The sequence below is a fragment of the Myotis yumanensis genome, unplaced genomic scaffold (genome assembly GCF_028538775.1).
Source record: "Myotis yumanensis isolate MYYU_CA2020_CCGP unplaced genomic scaffold, mMyoYum1.0.hap1 SCAF_5, whole genome shotgun sequence".
NCBI classification, from domain to species: Eukaryota; Metazoa; Chordata; class Mammalia; order Chiroptera; family Vespertilionidae; genus Myotis; species Myotis yumanensis.
In genome coordinates, this window is record NW_027223756.1 from 38,245,536 (window position 1) to 38,259,834 (window position 14,299).

The 14,299-nt window shown below is 50.4% G+C and overlaps 1 protein-coding gene across 1 annotated transcript; it reads right to left on the reverse strand.

The window, feature by feature from the left end:
- Nucleotides 1-369: 369 nt before the first annotated feature.
- On the reverse strand, nt 370-11,289 carry LMAN2 (lectin, mannose binding 2). The gene is made up of 8 exons (XM_070415105.1): nt 10,873-11,289; nt 10,584-10,702; nt 5,827-5,944; nt 5,146-5,225; nt 4,811-4,972; nt 4,588-4,702; nt 3,140-3,259; nt 370-1,055 (listed from the first exon to the last, which is right to left on the reverse strand). The coding sequence occupies exons 1-8, from the start codon at nt 11,066-11,068 to the stop codon at nt 895-897; spliced, it is 1,071 nt and encodes a 356-aa protein (XP_070271206.1). The 5' UTR covers nt 11,069-11,289; the 3' UTR covers nt 370-894.
- Between the last annotated feature and the right edge of the window lie 3,010 nt (nt 11,290-14,299).

The window sequence follows — 14,299 nt, forward strand, 5'->3', positions numbered from 1 at the left end:
TCGAGACACCCCAAAGGGAATACCACTACCGACCCCAGCCTGTCCCCCTGCACCCAATCTCTTCTAGATCATCCTGGAGCCCCCTGGAGTTTCCCTAGGCTGAGGTACAGCTTCTGCATGGCACCTCAAATTCTCCCACCAGACCCTTTCACCGAGAGGCCAGAGCAAATGAGAGGTGGCACAGGAACACAGAGCACCTGTCCCAATGACTCCATGCTGTGTGACACTGGGCCAGCTTTGCTTGACCCAAGGCTGTGTCTCCCTGGAACAGAGAGCACAGCACCTGCCCGCGGGGATGAGGCTGAGAGCTGGTAAGCCTGGCTATCTGGAAGGTGTTTGAAGAAAACAAAAAGCCCTTCAGGGCAGTCACACGGGGTGGTTATTTCACTTTATTTAGCACACGTCGGTCTCACGCTGGGCCCCACCAAACTGCTCCCCTGAGCCTTACTCGAGGGTCTGCCTTGGGAGGCTCAGAGGTGAACGTGAAGGCCCAGGTTCCAAAATCGCCTCCTCTTCCGCCACACATGCAGCTCAGCACAGAATCACTGCTCGTGTCCTCAGGCACCACCCGTGTGGTCGGGGAGGGTCTCCAATGTTCAAGGCCACCTACTGGGGCCCCAGCTCAGCTCCAGCCACAGGCCCCCTGCTCCTGAGATGCTGGCAATGGGCAAGGGCCTCTGTCCATGGCTGTGGGAACACCAAACCCTTACTCCCCAGCCCTACAGCCTGTCCCTGCTGGGCAAGAAGCAATATGTATGAAAATACTTTAATTATTTCTTTTAAACTGTTAAGAAATAAGGTCATCTTGTTTTTCTTTTACAATCCCAGTAAAAAAAAAGTTCACATTAGTGCAGGGGGCCAACGCCAGGCCCTCCCCAGCCGAGCGCTGGCCACTCAGTAGAAACGCTTGTTGCGCTCCTGCCGCTTCTGAAACACCACGGCCCCCACTACGGCACACACGATGATGCCCAGGAGCGCACACAGCAGCAACAGGAACACCCGCCACCCCGTCAGGGGCCCGCTGCGGAAGTTCCCCGTCGGGTCATCCACGTTGTCTGAGGGAAGAGAAAGGGGGAGCTGATGTGAGTGTTAAAGCAGCTAACAACAGGACAGAGCAGGGCGGTGGCCCCGGTGGGGTCCCATCCCCGTCCCCAGGTGGAAGCTGCGGCTGCACACAGCTGTACAGTGAGGGGCAACCCTGAGGATCCCGGAGATCAAGGCCTGGGGTGCCTTTCAGCTGATGGACATTGGATTCCTGGGCTTCCCAGGAGCCCAGTCTGCCCGGGGAGACTTAGAATCTGCTTTCACAAGCCCACCCCACCCCAGTGCAGTGGTCTGAGGTCCCCATTTGCAGAAACAACCCTGGCCAAACACTGCCCTGACTCACACCTGGATGCATTTGGTGGCTCCTAGGGGGTCCCAGGCCTCCACCCTGCCCTTCTGCTCTGGCCACATCACTCCCCTGCCCGCTAACCCTGTCAATGGATGAGTGCCAGGTCTGTAATTCCAACCCAGGAATACAGCTCTCCTCCCAGACAGGCCTGGAATACCAACCATGAGCCCACCAACACCCTCCCTTCCCAAAAGACCTGACCCAGTAAGCCTGCTGTCCCGCCACTAGCCCCTTTCCACCCCTGCACAGTGACAATAATGACTTTTGACTGAACCAGGAACTCCCAAGCAGAGGCACTTCCAGGAGGCGGCTCAGCTTCAGGGCTCCCGGGGCTTCCAAGCCCTTTCTGCCCCCTTCTTCGCTTTAGTCACTAGACTGAGCCCTGAGGCAGCACCAGGACACAGCTAGGCACTGAGTGGAAGCTTTGGAATCGTCCACTGAAGGAACAAATGGATGAACGTGTCTGAAAAGTTAATCCCCACCTGGCAAACCACATGAGGTTGCTGGGTGGTTCAGAGCAGATGAGTTCTCTGAGCCCTTGGCAGCCAGAAACCCTTTGACCAAAGTGGCAAGACAGTGACCTATGGCAAGGTCTGTGTGATTCTCAAAATATTTAAAAGTAACCTGAATCATAAAAAAGTGAGATGTTGCCCTGCTCGGTTTGGCTCAGTGTATAGAGCGTTGGCCTATGGACTGAAAGGTCCCGGGTTCGATTCTGGTCAAGGGCACATGCCTGGGTTGCGGGCTCAATCCCCAGTAGGGGACATGCAGGAGGCAGCCAGTCAATGATTCTCTCTCATCATTGATGTTTCCATCTCTCTCTCCCTATCCCTTCCTCTCTGAAATCAATAAAAATGTATTTAAAAAAAAAAAAAAAAAGCAAGATGTCTGCCCTAGCTGGTTTGGCTCAGTGGATAGAGTGTCAGCCTGCAGACTAAAGGGTCCTAGGTTCGATTCAGGCCAAGGGCACATGCCTGGGTTGCAGGCTCGATCCCCCCCAGTAGGGGGTGTGCAGGAGGCTGCCAATCAATGATTCTCTCATCATTGATGTTTCTATCTCTCTCTCCCTATCCCTTCCTCTCTGAAATCAATAAAAAATATACTTTAAAAAAATAAATAAAGTGAGATATCACATAAAATGCCGTGACTCCAGCTCACACTGCATGATGACTTTGGGCTGGGCTGAGAGGCCTGTCAGTGCCCCGGCCCTGGCACAGCCTGCGCGCCATCTCCCACTGGGCCCACAGGCATGACTTCAGGGCGCTTGGGGTGGATTTCTTCACACACAGGGGCCTCAATTCTCCAATCAAAACCCTCACTCTGCGAGGACACAGTCATGGCTAATTAGTGCCACAGCAGAGCCCGGGCTTTGGGGTTTTGCCAAAACTCAAGTTCAGATCCTGCCTTTATCCACTTGTCCCTGAGGAAAACTAAAGGACCAGTTCCCTTGCCTAGTGGCAGGACCTGCTTTCCAGGCCATTCACTGAGGTCATGAACATGCACGATCAGTGCCCTGCCCATCACCTACACCAGCAAACTGGCCCCCTGGGGGCTTTACCTGCCATTATCCCAGCAGGCTCCAGGTGCCCACACACTGCTCATTAGCATGGCTTGCTAATCCAAGAGCCCAGGCCACACCACAGCCAGACCCGGCAAAGGCAGAGGGACCATAGACAGGCACCAACGCTGGCCCTGGCCCAGCCCCAGTCCCGCACAGGCCCAGACTGGGAGGGACCGCAAACATACCTTTAGGCGACTTGAGGAAATTGACGCTGGGCTCAATTTTGGTCCAGTCAATGTTCTCCTCCTCGGGGGTGTGCTCTACCATCAGCTGGAACAGCTTCATGGAGATGATGTCGTGATTGTCTGCAGGGCCAAGTGTTAGCTTGTAAGAGACCTGAGGCCATGGTCCATGCGTCTCGCTGCCACGTAAAGTGGCCACATTCCCCAGGGAGAACCCTGATCCTGCCAGGCTGAGGGCTCGGCCCTGATACATGGTCAGCACCTGAGGAGACTTGGCCCAGTCCAGACTGGAAAAACCTCTGCTCAACAATCACTGATCGCCCCATTTCTGAGATTAGGAGGTTGAGGCTCAGAGCCAATATAAGGGTCCCAGCTGTCAGCTTTGCTAACCTAATGGAATCTAAGGAAGGGTCTGGAAAGGGAAGAGCCTAAAGAGCAAGGACCTGGTGGCCAGGTGGGCAGAGCCAAGCGGCACTGATATGTGCAGCCCCCGAAGGCCCAGGGACACACACTGACTCTGAAGTCAGACTACAGTTCCCATCTGAGCTCTGCCACCTCCTGGGTGTAAACCTGGGGAAATTCCTTCAACATTCATATTCCCAGTGGTCTCCACTGTGTGAAAAGGGAAAGAGACCACTAGCTACCTAAGCTATGTCACGTGACTTTACAGAGAGAGTGCAGGCGTCTGGGGATTGTGTGTGTGTACAATTTTAAACAAGGGAATCAGGGAAGGCCCCATGGAGGAAGTGACATCTGATCAAGACTTGAAGATGAGAGTGAGACAGAAGCACAAAGGCCCGAGGCAGGAGGGCACTAGTGTGAAGAGCTGGAGGCAATGTGAATGGGGACAATGTAAATGGGGAGTTGGGAGCAAAGAATCAGAGGTGATGGCACTAAGGCCTGGCAGGCCACTGCTGGGAGGAATGGTGGCTTGACTCTGAGGGAGCAGAGCCACTGCAGAGCTCTGAGCGGAGCAGCAGTGACACCTCCTGTGAACTTTAATGGGATCACTCTGGCTGCAGAGCTGGGAGTGACTGTTGGGGCTGGCCATCTATCTCCTTCTCCCTCTCCTTTCCTCTCTGAAATCAATAAAATAAAAAAATATATATTTTTAAAAAGATGTGGTCTTCTTGTTGTGGGCATGTAAAGACAGACACCTATTGGGCATCCAGGTGGAGATGTTGAGAGGATTGTTGATAACACTGTGCTGCAGATGGAAATCTGAGGTCTATAGCATCCAGATTCAAATCCTAAAGAGAGGGGAGATCACCAAGGACTGCTCACAGACTGAGCCCTGTGTGTGCCAAAACTGACAGACAATGCAAAGAGGAGGAAGAAACCAGGCGAGTGTGGAACCAATGCAGGAAGGAAAGTGACCAGCTGTGTCACAAGCTCACAACAGACCAGGGAAGGTCAAAACTAAGACTTAACGGCCTGTGCAGCCCACTCACCAGATAGGTCACCAGTGCCAGCAGAGGCTCCAAAGTAGTAGCCGGTGGGGAGGCGCACTCCCGTGATGTCAATGCAATTCTTCCACTCGTTCTTGTCCTCCAAGTCAGTCATCACCTGCAGCCAATCAGCAGGTAAAGCATGCCCCGGGCTCAGACTGCCCATCTACCCCTGCAGAGCCAGCACAGGCAGAGGACAACCCCACCACCACCACCTCCTGCTCACCGTCAAACGGCCCCGGGAGTAGCGTACAGCCAGAAAGGTGTCATGATCACGGTTGCGGAAGTCAGCCGTGCAGCCTGCCAGCTCGGTCCAGCGGCCATCCTTACTATGGTCGTAGGACAGGGAGCCATTGTTCACCATCACCGAGATGTACGGGAACACACGCTGAGACCAAGACACTGGTTACTCTAAAGCCAGCCCAGCTTTTGGAAGTGGCAGGGGCACCCACCACCCCAATCCCTGGAGGCTCCTTTGTGCTGGGACCAGGGAGAAGTCCCAGCCCTCAGCCAACTGCCCAGCCTTCCTGTCCTGCTCTATGGGAGGGAGCAGGGGCCTACCTCCGTGGCCTCATCATTGGGATACGTGTCCAGGAAGATGGCTAAACCGTGGAAGTTGTCTTTGCTTCCAAACACAGGCCCTGGAATGAGAAAGAGATGCTCTAGTCATGGAGAAAATTGGGGTTGTATTCTGGGTAGCCTAAAGAACACAGTAGTGCCAGTGGGGGCAAGAGATGGCAATCGGTTGGTCTTTCACCCAAGAAAGAGATCTCTAAAGAAAAAACCTGGAGGTGGTCTCAGGGATGTGACAGAGAGGACTCAAGTTTGAAGCCTGAACTGTGAGGGGACAGCACCTGGCGATGTGCTCTGCCACATCAAGTGACAAGACGGTACCCAGCCTGTGAAAAGCAAGTGGCTACCAGGAAGCCCTATCCTCTAATCCAGGGGTCAGCAACTTTCTGTCCAGGTCCAGAGAGGAAACATTTTGGGCTTTGTGGGCCACATACAGTCTTAGTCAGTCTTCATTGCTTTTGCTTTTTAAAACATAACCCTTTAAGATGGTAAAAAACATTCTTAGCTGGTGTACAACACCAGGCCACCATGGGGTACAGCAGCACCCAGCCCCTCCTCTTCTCAAAGGTCCCAGGCTTCCTCACAGAAGAGCAGCAGCACCCTATCAGCAGAGTGCAGAGTGGAGAATCCTTGGCACAGATGCTCCCACATACATGAGCGCAGCCCCACCTGGCACGAGGCGGTCCCGAGTGTACCACAAGGCAATGCCGTCTCCATGGAGATTCTTCTTCCCAGCACCGTGGACTTTGAAGTGGACATGCATCTCCCAGTCTTTGAGGAAGCAAGGCTGGAGGGAGAGTAGAGAGGGTTGCTCTGAGTGCTCTGGGCCTTCCTGCCAGTTGGAGGTGACCTGGCACAGACCCTGCCCCACTGAGACTAGGCACTCCTTTGTCAAAAGCACCACTGACCCTCCAGCTTTCTCAGCAGGAAGAAAGGGGGCCACTGGGCCTTCCAGGTGAGGAGAGGGAGGTCCAGACCCTACTAGCCCAGCACCAGTCTTCTCCACTTTGATTCACTTTCCTCAAAACCAGCCAAACCCGTCAGCCCTGTTTTCTCTCCATCCCCACTGCTCTTGCCCTGGGATCTTGTGAAAGGATCTATTTGAGAGACATAGTTTACAAAACAGAAAACACAGAGACAAAATAACTCGTCCACAACAGTAAGTGGACAGTCTTGAATCACATCCAGGTCTGTCTGATGCAGAAACTGCGCTCTGTCATCTATACCTCCCATGGCCTTCAGGTCTTCAACACAAACTGCACCAGGTCCTTTCCAGCCTCCCACGCCCACCATCTTCCCTTCTAATCCACCTTCCAAACTGAGGGACTCAAATCCACGTCTGGCTGACTCCAAACCTCAAGCTCTTGGCCAGCATACCTCCTGACCTCTACAGCCCCAGTCTGACCCCAGTGTGGTGGCAGCGACAGGGCTGGAGTCTGGAAGGGTCATGCCCTGGAGCCTCTGGGCTACCATGATCTGAGGGAAGGTAGATGCTCCCTGGCATCCAGGAATACCAGGTGCAGAGCTGGGCACTGCTGCAGCAAGGGAAACAGCCTGGCCTTACACACCAGGAAGTTACTCATGAAAACTACAGTGTGACACAGACTCTGACAAGAATCTACTTAAGGGAAGTCTGCAGATGATTATGCGAGCAAGTGATTAAACAAAGCCCCATCAGACAGGCAAATGAAAACAAGATATTGTTGACGCATCAGATTGGCAACTATTAAAAAGATCATTATTACCCCTGTGGATGAGGATGGAAAGAAACACAGACTCAACCAGCAGGACTGTGAATGTTCCCTCCCGTCTTCTTGGGGCACTTTGGCTCTTGCAGTCTTTTAACAGGATGAGGCAGAGCCGTGGCACTTACATGTAAAGGTATCAAAGATACCACTGCAAAACAGTACCAATGTTATGTTCTCATTTTTGAAAAAGAAAGGAATTAGTATATGTGTAGAGAAAGAAAAAAATGAAAGGAATATGAACCAAAAATAGCACTAGGTGACTCTGGGAGGGGAACTACAGAGAATGCTTACTTTCTATGTTTGAATTTGAATTTTGTATAATGAATATATTACCTATGTAATCAGAAAAAATAAAAACTCAAATAAAAAAGACCTTTACGTCCCACCATGGGCGAACTGTTGTGCATTCATGAGTTCATCAGACTCAGTATTCTGGCTCTAGGCACCAAAACCCCAGGAGAGGGGCCCAGCCCCCGCCTCTGAGGACACAGAGCTAGCGGGTACCACAGTAATGTGCCATCAGCCTTCCCTGTTCTTGACAGTTCATCGGCTCTGGGAAAACCTGCACGTTCCAGAGGAGCAAATGAGAGGTGATGAGAACTAACTCTCAAGGACAGACGGACAAGGAATCTGAGTCCACACCTGCTGAGGGAGTGGACGTTCTGGTGAACTAACCTTGCTTTGGGCTGGTACCACGTAGACAGTAAGCCAAAAATAAGAGTGAACCAGAAAGGCCCTCCCAGAAACTATAACTCAGCTGAGTCCTCTCAATCCCTGAAATTAGACTAAAAAGACGCATCTAGTCCTCAGATTTTTCAAATAAAAAAATCTTACAAATACAATATCTGGTACACAATAAAAAATACCAGGCACATGAAAAGACAAGATATGAACAAAAAACCAGGAGGAGGAAGAAAGGGAAGGAGGAAGGTAGGAGGCTGACAGGAATTCCAGATATTGGCCTTTAAAATAATAGTTTCCTATGTTCAAGGAGGTACAAGACAAGACTGAGAATTTTGGTAGGTAACGAAAATTTTTTTAAATCGTACAATAAAAAATTCCAGAACAGCCCAACCAGCATAGCTCAGGAGCTTGAGTGTCGACCTATGAATCACGAAGTCACAGTTCAATTCCTGGGCACATCCCCAGGTTGCAGGCTCAATCCCCAGTATGGGACGTGCAGGACCAATGATACTCTCTCATCACTGATGTTTCTATCTCTCTCCCTCTCCCTCCTCTAAAATCAATTAAAAAATATTTTTTTAAAATTCCATAACAAAAAATACAGTAACTGAAATTAACAATGTAATGAATAATAGGTTTTACTAGATTTATAACAGATGAAGAGAGAATTAGTAAATTTCAGTCCAGTCAGATAAAAATATCCAGAATAAAGCAGAGAGAATAAAAGCATGGCAGATACAAAACACTAGGTAAGAGGCAGAGGAAAGAGTGAAAGTATAACGAGTTTCAGAATGATTAGCAAAAGAATAAAGAAAAATTTAAAGAGATATCTAAGCACTTACTAAAACTGACTCTGACATTGTGCCACAAATCTTAAGTCTTACAACCAGAGATTTAAAAAAAAAAGATCAATAAAAGCATTTTTTAAAAAAAGAAATTAGATATCAAGTTGCAATATTTCCATTCCATTGAATACATTTAAGAGTACTTAACGGTTTTATCTTAAAATGGCATTATTTAAAATATGATGGAAAGTAGATCCTTTGCAAATATTTAAACCTATGTCAACTTTTTAAAAAATATTTTTTAATTGATTTCAGAAAGGAAGAGGGAGAGAGAGAGATAGAAACATGAATGATGAGAATCACTGATCGGCTGCCTCCTGCACACCGCCTACTGGGGATCCAGACCGAAACCTGGGCATGTGCTCTGACCAGGAATCGAACCGTGACCTCTTGGTTCATAAGTGGGTGCTCAACCATTGAGCCACACCAGCCTGGCCCTATGTCAACTTTTTAAAAGTGAAGGGGGTTATATACTTTCAGACAGCACATCAGCAAAAATAGCATCAAGACCATGCTGCAGCCTCCACACAAGACCCCCCTCCGGATGGCCCTGACCAGTCCCTCAGGCTTCCCCGAGTCCTGTGCTCCAGCCACCAGGCACTTGGAGTTCTAGTCACCACTGGGCCACTCCTTCATCCGGGCCAGCGCACCGCAACACCCTAACAGACACTGTGTCTTATCGCTGCTCAGAAGACAGCTGGTACCTAGTAGTGTTTGCTAATTTGCTGCCCCTCCCAAATGGAGTAAGTAAATGGGGACAAAAGAGAAAAGTCTGGAAAGCATCTCTCCAGCTCAGTAAAGGAAGAGTTGGCTCTTGGTAAACACTGGGCAGAAAATTCTAAGAGTTCCAAACAGTTTCTTTCAGAAACTATAGGAAAGACTCCAATCCTTTGGGAATATCTGTAGCACCAAACAGCAGGAGCTCAATGGGAAGGTGGGGAAAGGAAGACTGAAAATTCGATGAAGGCAAGTGCAGAATCCTGTCAGCCCAATGACATTGCCACACCACTGACAACAGCAACCACCAACCTACCTACAATCATAATTAAGTTACTTGTGACGGAACCCAATTTCCAACAGTTCCAGCACTATTTGTACCTTAAAACACACACACACACACACACACACACATGAAAAACACACAAAAAAACCCTTAATGTTATACTGAACTCATTTCTATAGAAAACATAAGGCTACATTAACATTTTTAAAAATTATTTGACAGAACGTGACTCAGGGGAGTTACTGAAATACTGAGTGGATGGCACTCAGCTGAGACCTCACAGATGAGAAGGAAGCAAGCAGGCATGCAAGCCCGGAGGCTGTGTCCCAGACAGAGGGAACAACAAGTGCCAAGGTCCTGAGGCAGAAGCAACCCAAGAGGCTACAACAAAATCAACAAAGCAAATTACTGGCAATGCCAGGCACCGGGGGCCAGAATGTGTACACTAATGCCTGTTTCTCCCTTCTCAGGAGACCCCAGGCTCTAAAGATTAGACTGAAAGCTGAGGAAAGTAACCCAGATGCTCCTAGCAGTAAGGAGAGGAGAAGCCGGGGGAACAGCCAGAGAAGGCCACATGAAGGCAGTGCGGACACCCAGGACTCAGTGGGGATGTCAACCAGGGAGAAAACAAGGACAATGACCGACACCTTAGGCACAGGAAGGGCTGGGGTCAGACAGGCTGGGGCAGGAGCAGGTTCCACCCTGAGCTGTGACCCAGCCCAAATAGTGGGACAGATGGAAGGAACAGGGTCTTTACTGGGCGTTTTGCTGTGTGCTATGCACTGACTTTAACATGCCTTATTGCATTTAATTCTCAAATTAAATAGGAGGGTTCAATTCAGACAACATGACAAGCTCCACTTAACTGAGTCTTAGCCTCTTGGTCAGTAAAATGGAAATAACATCACATACTTCACATGGGCTTTAAAGGAATGAAGTGAGCAGGGTGCAAAGCGTCAAGCACAGTTCCTGACAACACAGTAACTTCAGCAGCAATTACAGATTATTACTGCCGGGTGTGACTAAAGTGAGGAAGGGGCGGAGGAGGGAGGGGCAAGCTTCAAACCAAACTGAGGTCTGAGCTGCAGCGGAGCTGGGAGTAGTGGCTTACTTAAGGCTCAGCCCGGCCTCCGGGGAACCACTCACCTGGTGGTTCCAGATGGAGCCCCCTTTGCTGCGCTCATCAGGAGTCAGACGCACGTACTGGCTCGTGAGTATTGTGCTGCCTTGGAAGTCCCAGAGGGGCATGGAGCTGGAACCGACACCTGTGGGCAGTGATGGGCACAAACAGGCGCGTAAAAGGCCATACCAGGACGGGCCTTGCCAGAGGCAGGAAATCCACAGAACTGCCCTGCTCGGAAGACAGGGCCACCCCTTTCCCAACCCCGTGCAGCCTCGCCCTCACCCTGAACTCATTTCCCGCCTCAGGCCTCACCTTGGTAGGGCTTGATAAGCGAATGTTCCCGCTTGAGGTGTTCACTGTTGCCGTCAGTTATATCCGCAGCCACCGGCCCCAGCAACAGAAGAAGAAGTAGAGGTGTCATGGGGCCAGGGCCGGGGCCGGGAAGCCCAGGCCTCCCCGGGCACCGCCGGCCCCAGCCCCAGAGCCAAATCCAACCTTCCGCCGCCATTCTCCGTTCCTCTCCGCCACTTCCGTTCGAGGACTTCCGCCTTCCGGGTGTCTCATCGAATAGCTTCCGGCCGGAAACCTTCCAACTTAGTGTCACCAGGAGTTAAATGCAAAGCCTCGCAGGCTAGGGGACCGCGACCTTATTTGCTGAGCAGCCCCCATCCTGATCAAGTGCAGTTCCACAGCCTTGGCCGCTCCGACGTACCTGTCGCCCAGCCTCGGCTACGGGTCCTTACGAGCCACAACCAATCATGGAACAGCACGTTAGGATTGTGAGCAAATGGAGAGCAGAGGAATGGTTTAGTCGGGGGCAGAACCAGGGTCGTCCTCGAAGCGCGGCATGCTGGAACTTGTAGTTTTGATGGGCCACTCGCGCGGGCTGAACAAACGAAGAATACAACGCCCTAAGCCTCTGGCCACTGACCGCGTCTCTGGAGTAATATTTCCCATTCCGGGGGTAAAGGATCTCTAATTTGAAGGCAGAGGCCTAAATTCCAACTGCCGTGCCGCCTCGGACTCCCTGAGTGACCTCGGATGAGCCTTAGCTGGCTCTGGCTTCACCTGCTCCAGCTTCACGCCTTTGAAGACTTAGAATTCCCAGTGATTTGAAGACATCCGCTACTCCCAGTTCCTCAGGTCCATTGGGTTTAACAGGACGGCAGACCTGAGACCCCAGTGATGGCTGGGACGCATACAGATCCAAGTGGTCCTAGTGCCTGCCTGCTGCAGCAAGAAGTGTCCATGAGCCCCAGCTGCTTTGGCTCAGTTAATAGAGAGCTTCAGCCTGCGGACTAAAGGGTCCCGGGTTTGATTCCCGGGTCAAGGGCACATGCCCGGGTTGCAGGTTCAAACCCCAGTAGGGGACGTGCAGGAGGAAGCCAATTAATGATTCCCTTTCATCATTGATGTTTCTATTGCTCTTTCCCTTCCCCTCTGAAATCAATTATGTCCTATATAAAAAAGCGTAGTAAGCAAATTGTCCTCTCCACCACCAGGGAGTTCAACTGGAGTTGGACCAGGGGGCCTGCGGGGGAAGGGAGGGAGGCCAGGGCAGGCAAGATGGCAGGAGGCACTGGGAGGCAGCGGTGGCAGCGGTAGACCCTACCAGTGCATGAATTTCATGCAGTAGGCCTCTAGTATTTTTAATAGTGTCCATGAAAGGTGCAGGAAAGATGGCAGTAGGCCAAAGTTCGAAAACTGGTGGCCCACAGCCAAATAGAACTCTGTTTTGCCTGCTAATGCTATTTTAATAAATGATTTGCCCTAGCTGGTTTGGCTCAGAGGATAGAAAGTTGCCCTGTGGACTGAAGGGTCCCAGGTATGATTCTGGTCAAGGGCACATGCCTGGGTTGTGGGCTCAATCCCTAGCAGGGGGTGTGCAGGAGGCAGCTGAACGATCAGTGATTCTCTCTCATCATTGATGTTTCTATCTCTCTCCCCTCTCCCTTCCTCTCTGAGATCAATAAAAATATATTTTTTAAAAAACAAAATACAGCTCTGACCGGTTTGGCTCAGTGGATAGAGCGTGGGCCTGAGGACTGAAGGGTCCCAGGTTCGATTCCGGTCAAGGGCAGGTACCTTGGTTGCAGGCACATCCCTAGTAGGGGGTGTGCAGGAGGCAGCTGATCGATGTTTCTCTCTCATCAATGTTTCTAACTCTCTATCCCTCTCCCTTCCTCTCTGTAAAAAATGAATAAAATATTTTAAAAATACATGATTTAACTACTGATATATTTAAATGAGGAGTCTTAAATTCACACTAGAAATCCAAATTTCCAGTTTCTTAGGAAAAATTGGGAGATCCAACCAAGTTAAGCCCATGGACCGCCCCCCTATAAATGCCGTCCTCTTCTAAGCTAGTCTCCAGGCTGGCCACTCACTTACCCCACCTGTCTGGTCCCTCTCCAGTGGTTCTCAACCTTCCCAATGCCGCGACCCTTTAATACAGCTCCTCATGTTGTTGTGACCCCCAACCATAAAATTATTTTTGTTGCTACTTCATAACTGTAATTTTGCTACTGTTATGAATCGTAATGTAAATATCTGATATGCAGGATGTATTTTTAGGGGTCGCGACCCACAGGTTGAGAACTGCTGCCTAGACATTTGAACCAATGACCCCTGTTATAGATCACAACATGGGACCTTGGTTGGTTGCTCCTTTATTTTATTTTAAGAAGCTTCCCTTTTGAATGAATGAACTTATTCAGGATTAACTGATGAGACATCTTTTCTGCCTCATGTATTTTTAATGAGTCAGACATGTACAACAAGGGTCCTCTGCCACTCCTCTCCCAAGGGGTATACCCTTCCAGAGATTTACTTATATCCATGCAAACAAGGACAGGTACATTCCACTAGACTTCCATGAGGGCCGGGATTTTTGTTAGCTACGGTCACTACTGAATCCCCAGCATCTAGAACAGTACTTAGCATATAGGAGGTGATCAGAGGAAAGGCATGTTCAACAGCGGGGACAGGAAATGCAAAGTCAGGGAGGGTCCCCTGAAAGTATAAGGAATGCAAGCAGTTTGGAATGGCTGGAGAGTGGTGGGCAAGAGTTTGATTGAGGTCAGAACTCAAAAGGCTTTTAACTCTCAGCTAAGGAACATGACCTTTTCCCAGAAGGCACTGGGGTGGCTTTAAGCACGGGAGTGGCCAGTGTGGGTTGCTCTCACTATGGTGAAGAGAAGAGACTGGAGCTAGGTAACAGGTCGGGAGATTGAATAGGGAGTCATTAGGACCAGATGCGGGAGGGCAAGGCCTGGGCCAGGGAAGTCTCCACAGGAAAGGGGATCAGAAGGCCCACAGGAAGACTAAACATCAGTAACTGATCCCCTTTGGGAAGCCAGAGAGAGAGAAGTTGAGAATAGTATTCTGTGGAATGGAGGTGCCACACACACCCATGGAGTGGAGAAAAGTAGATAAGGGCTCAGGGATGGGAAATCCCAGGGTTGTCTGGGGTCCCTGAGGGGAATATGTGGTCAGAGTTAAAACTGGCATCCATGATGAAGAGGGAGGGGAGGGAGAGGTGTCTCTCAGTAGCAGGAGAGGATGACCTTAGGAAGGGGTCCCGGGCAGAACCTGTGATTGGGCCTTTGGGGGAAGGAAGATGAACTGTTGGCACTTGGGCTGATGGTGGCCCAGGTCCAACTCCTGGCACCCCAAGCACAAATATTCACAGCTTAGCATATCTCTAACTTGATGTGAAACCTTGGGCAACTCACATCTC

What these genes read in the sequence shown, in the direction of transcription:
- LMAN2 (XM_070415105.1), bottom strand. Translation starts at nt 11,068, where the DNA reads ATGGCGGCGGAAGGTTGGATTTGGCTCTGGGGCTGGGGCCGGCGGTGC. An exon ending in GCTTATCAAGCCCTACCAAG is followed by an intron (nt 10,703 to 10,872) that starts GTGAGGCCTGAG and finishes CACTGCCCACAG; the next exon opens with GTGTCGGTTCCAGCTCCATG. An exon ending in TTTCCTCAAGTCGCCTAAAG is followed by an intron (nt 1,056 to 3,139) that starts GTATGTTTGCGG and finishes CTCTTCCCTCAG; the next exon opens with ACAACGTGGATGACCCGACG.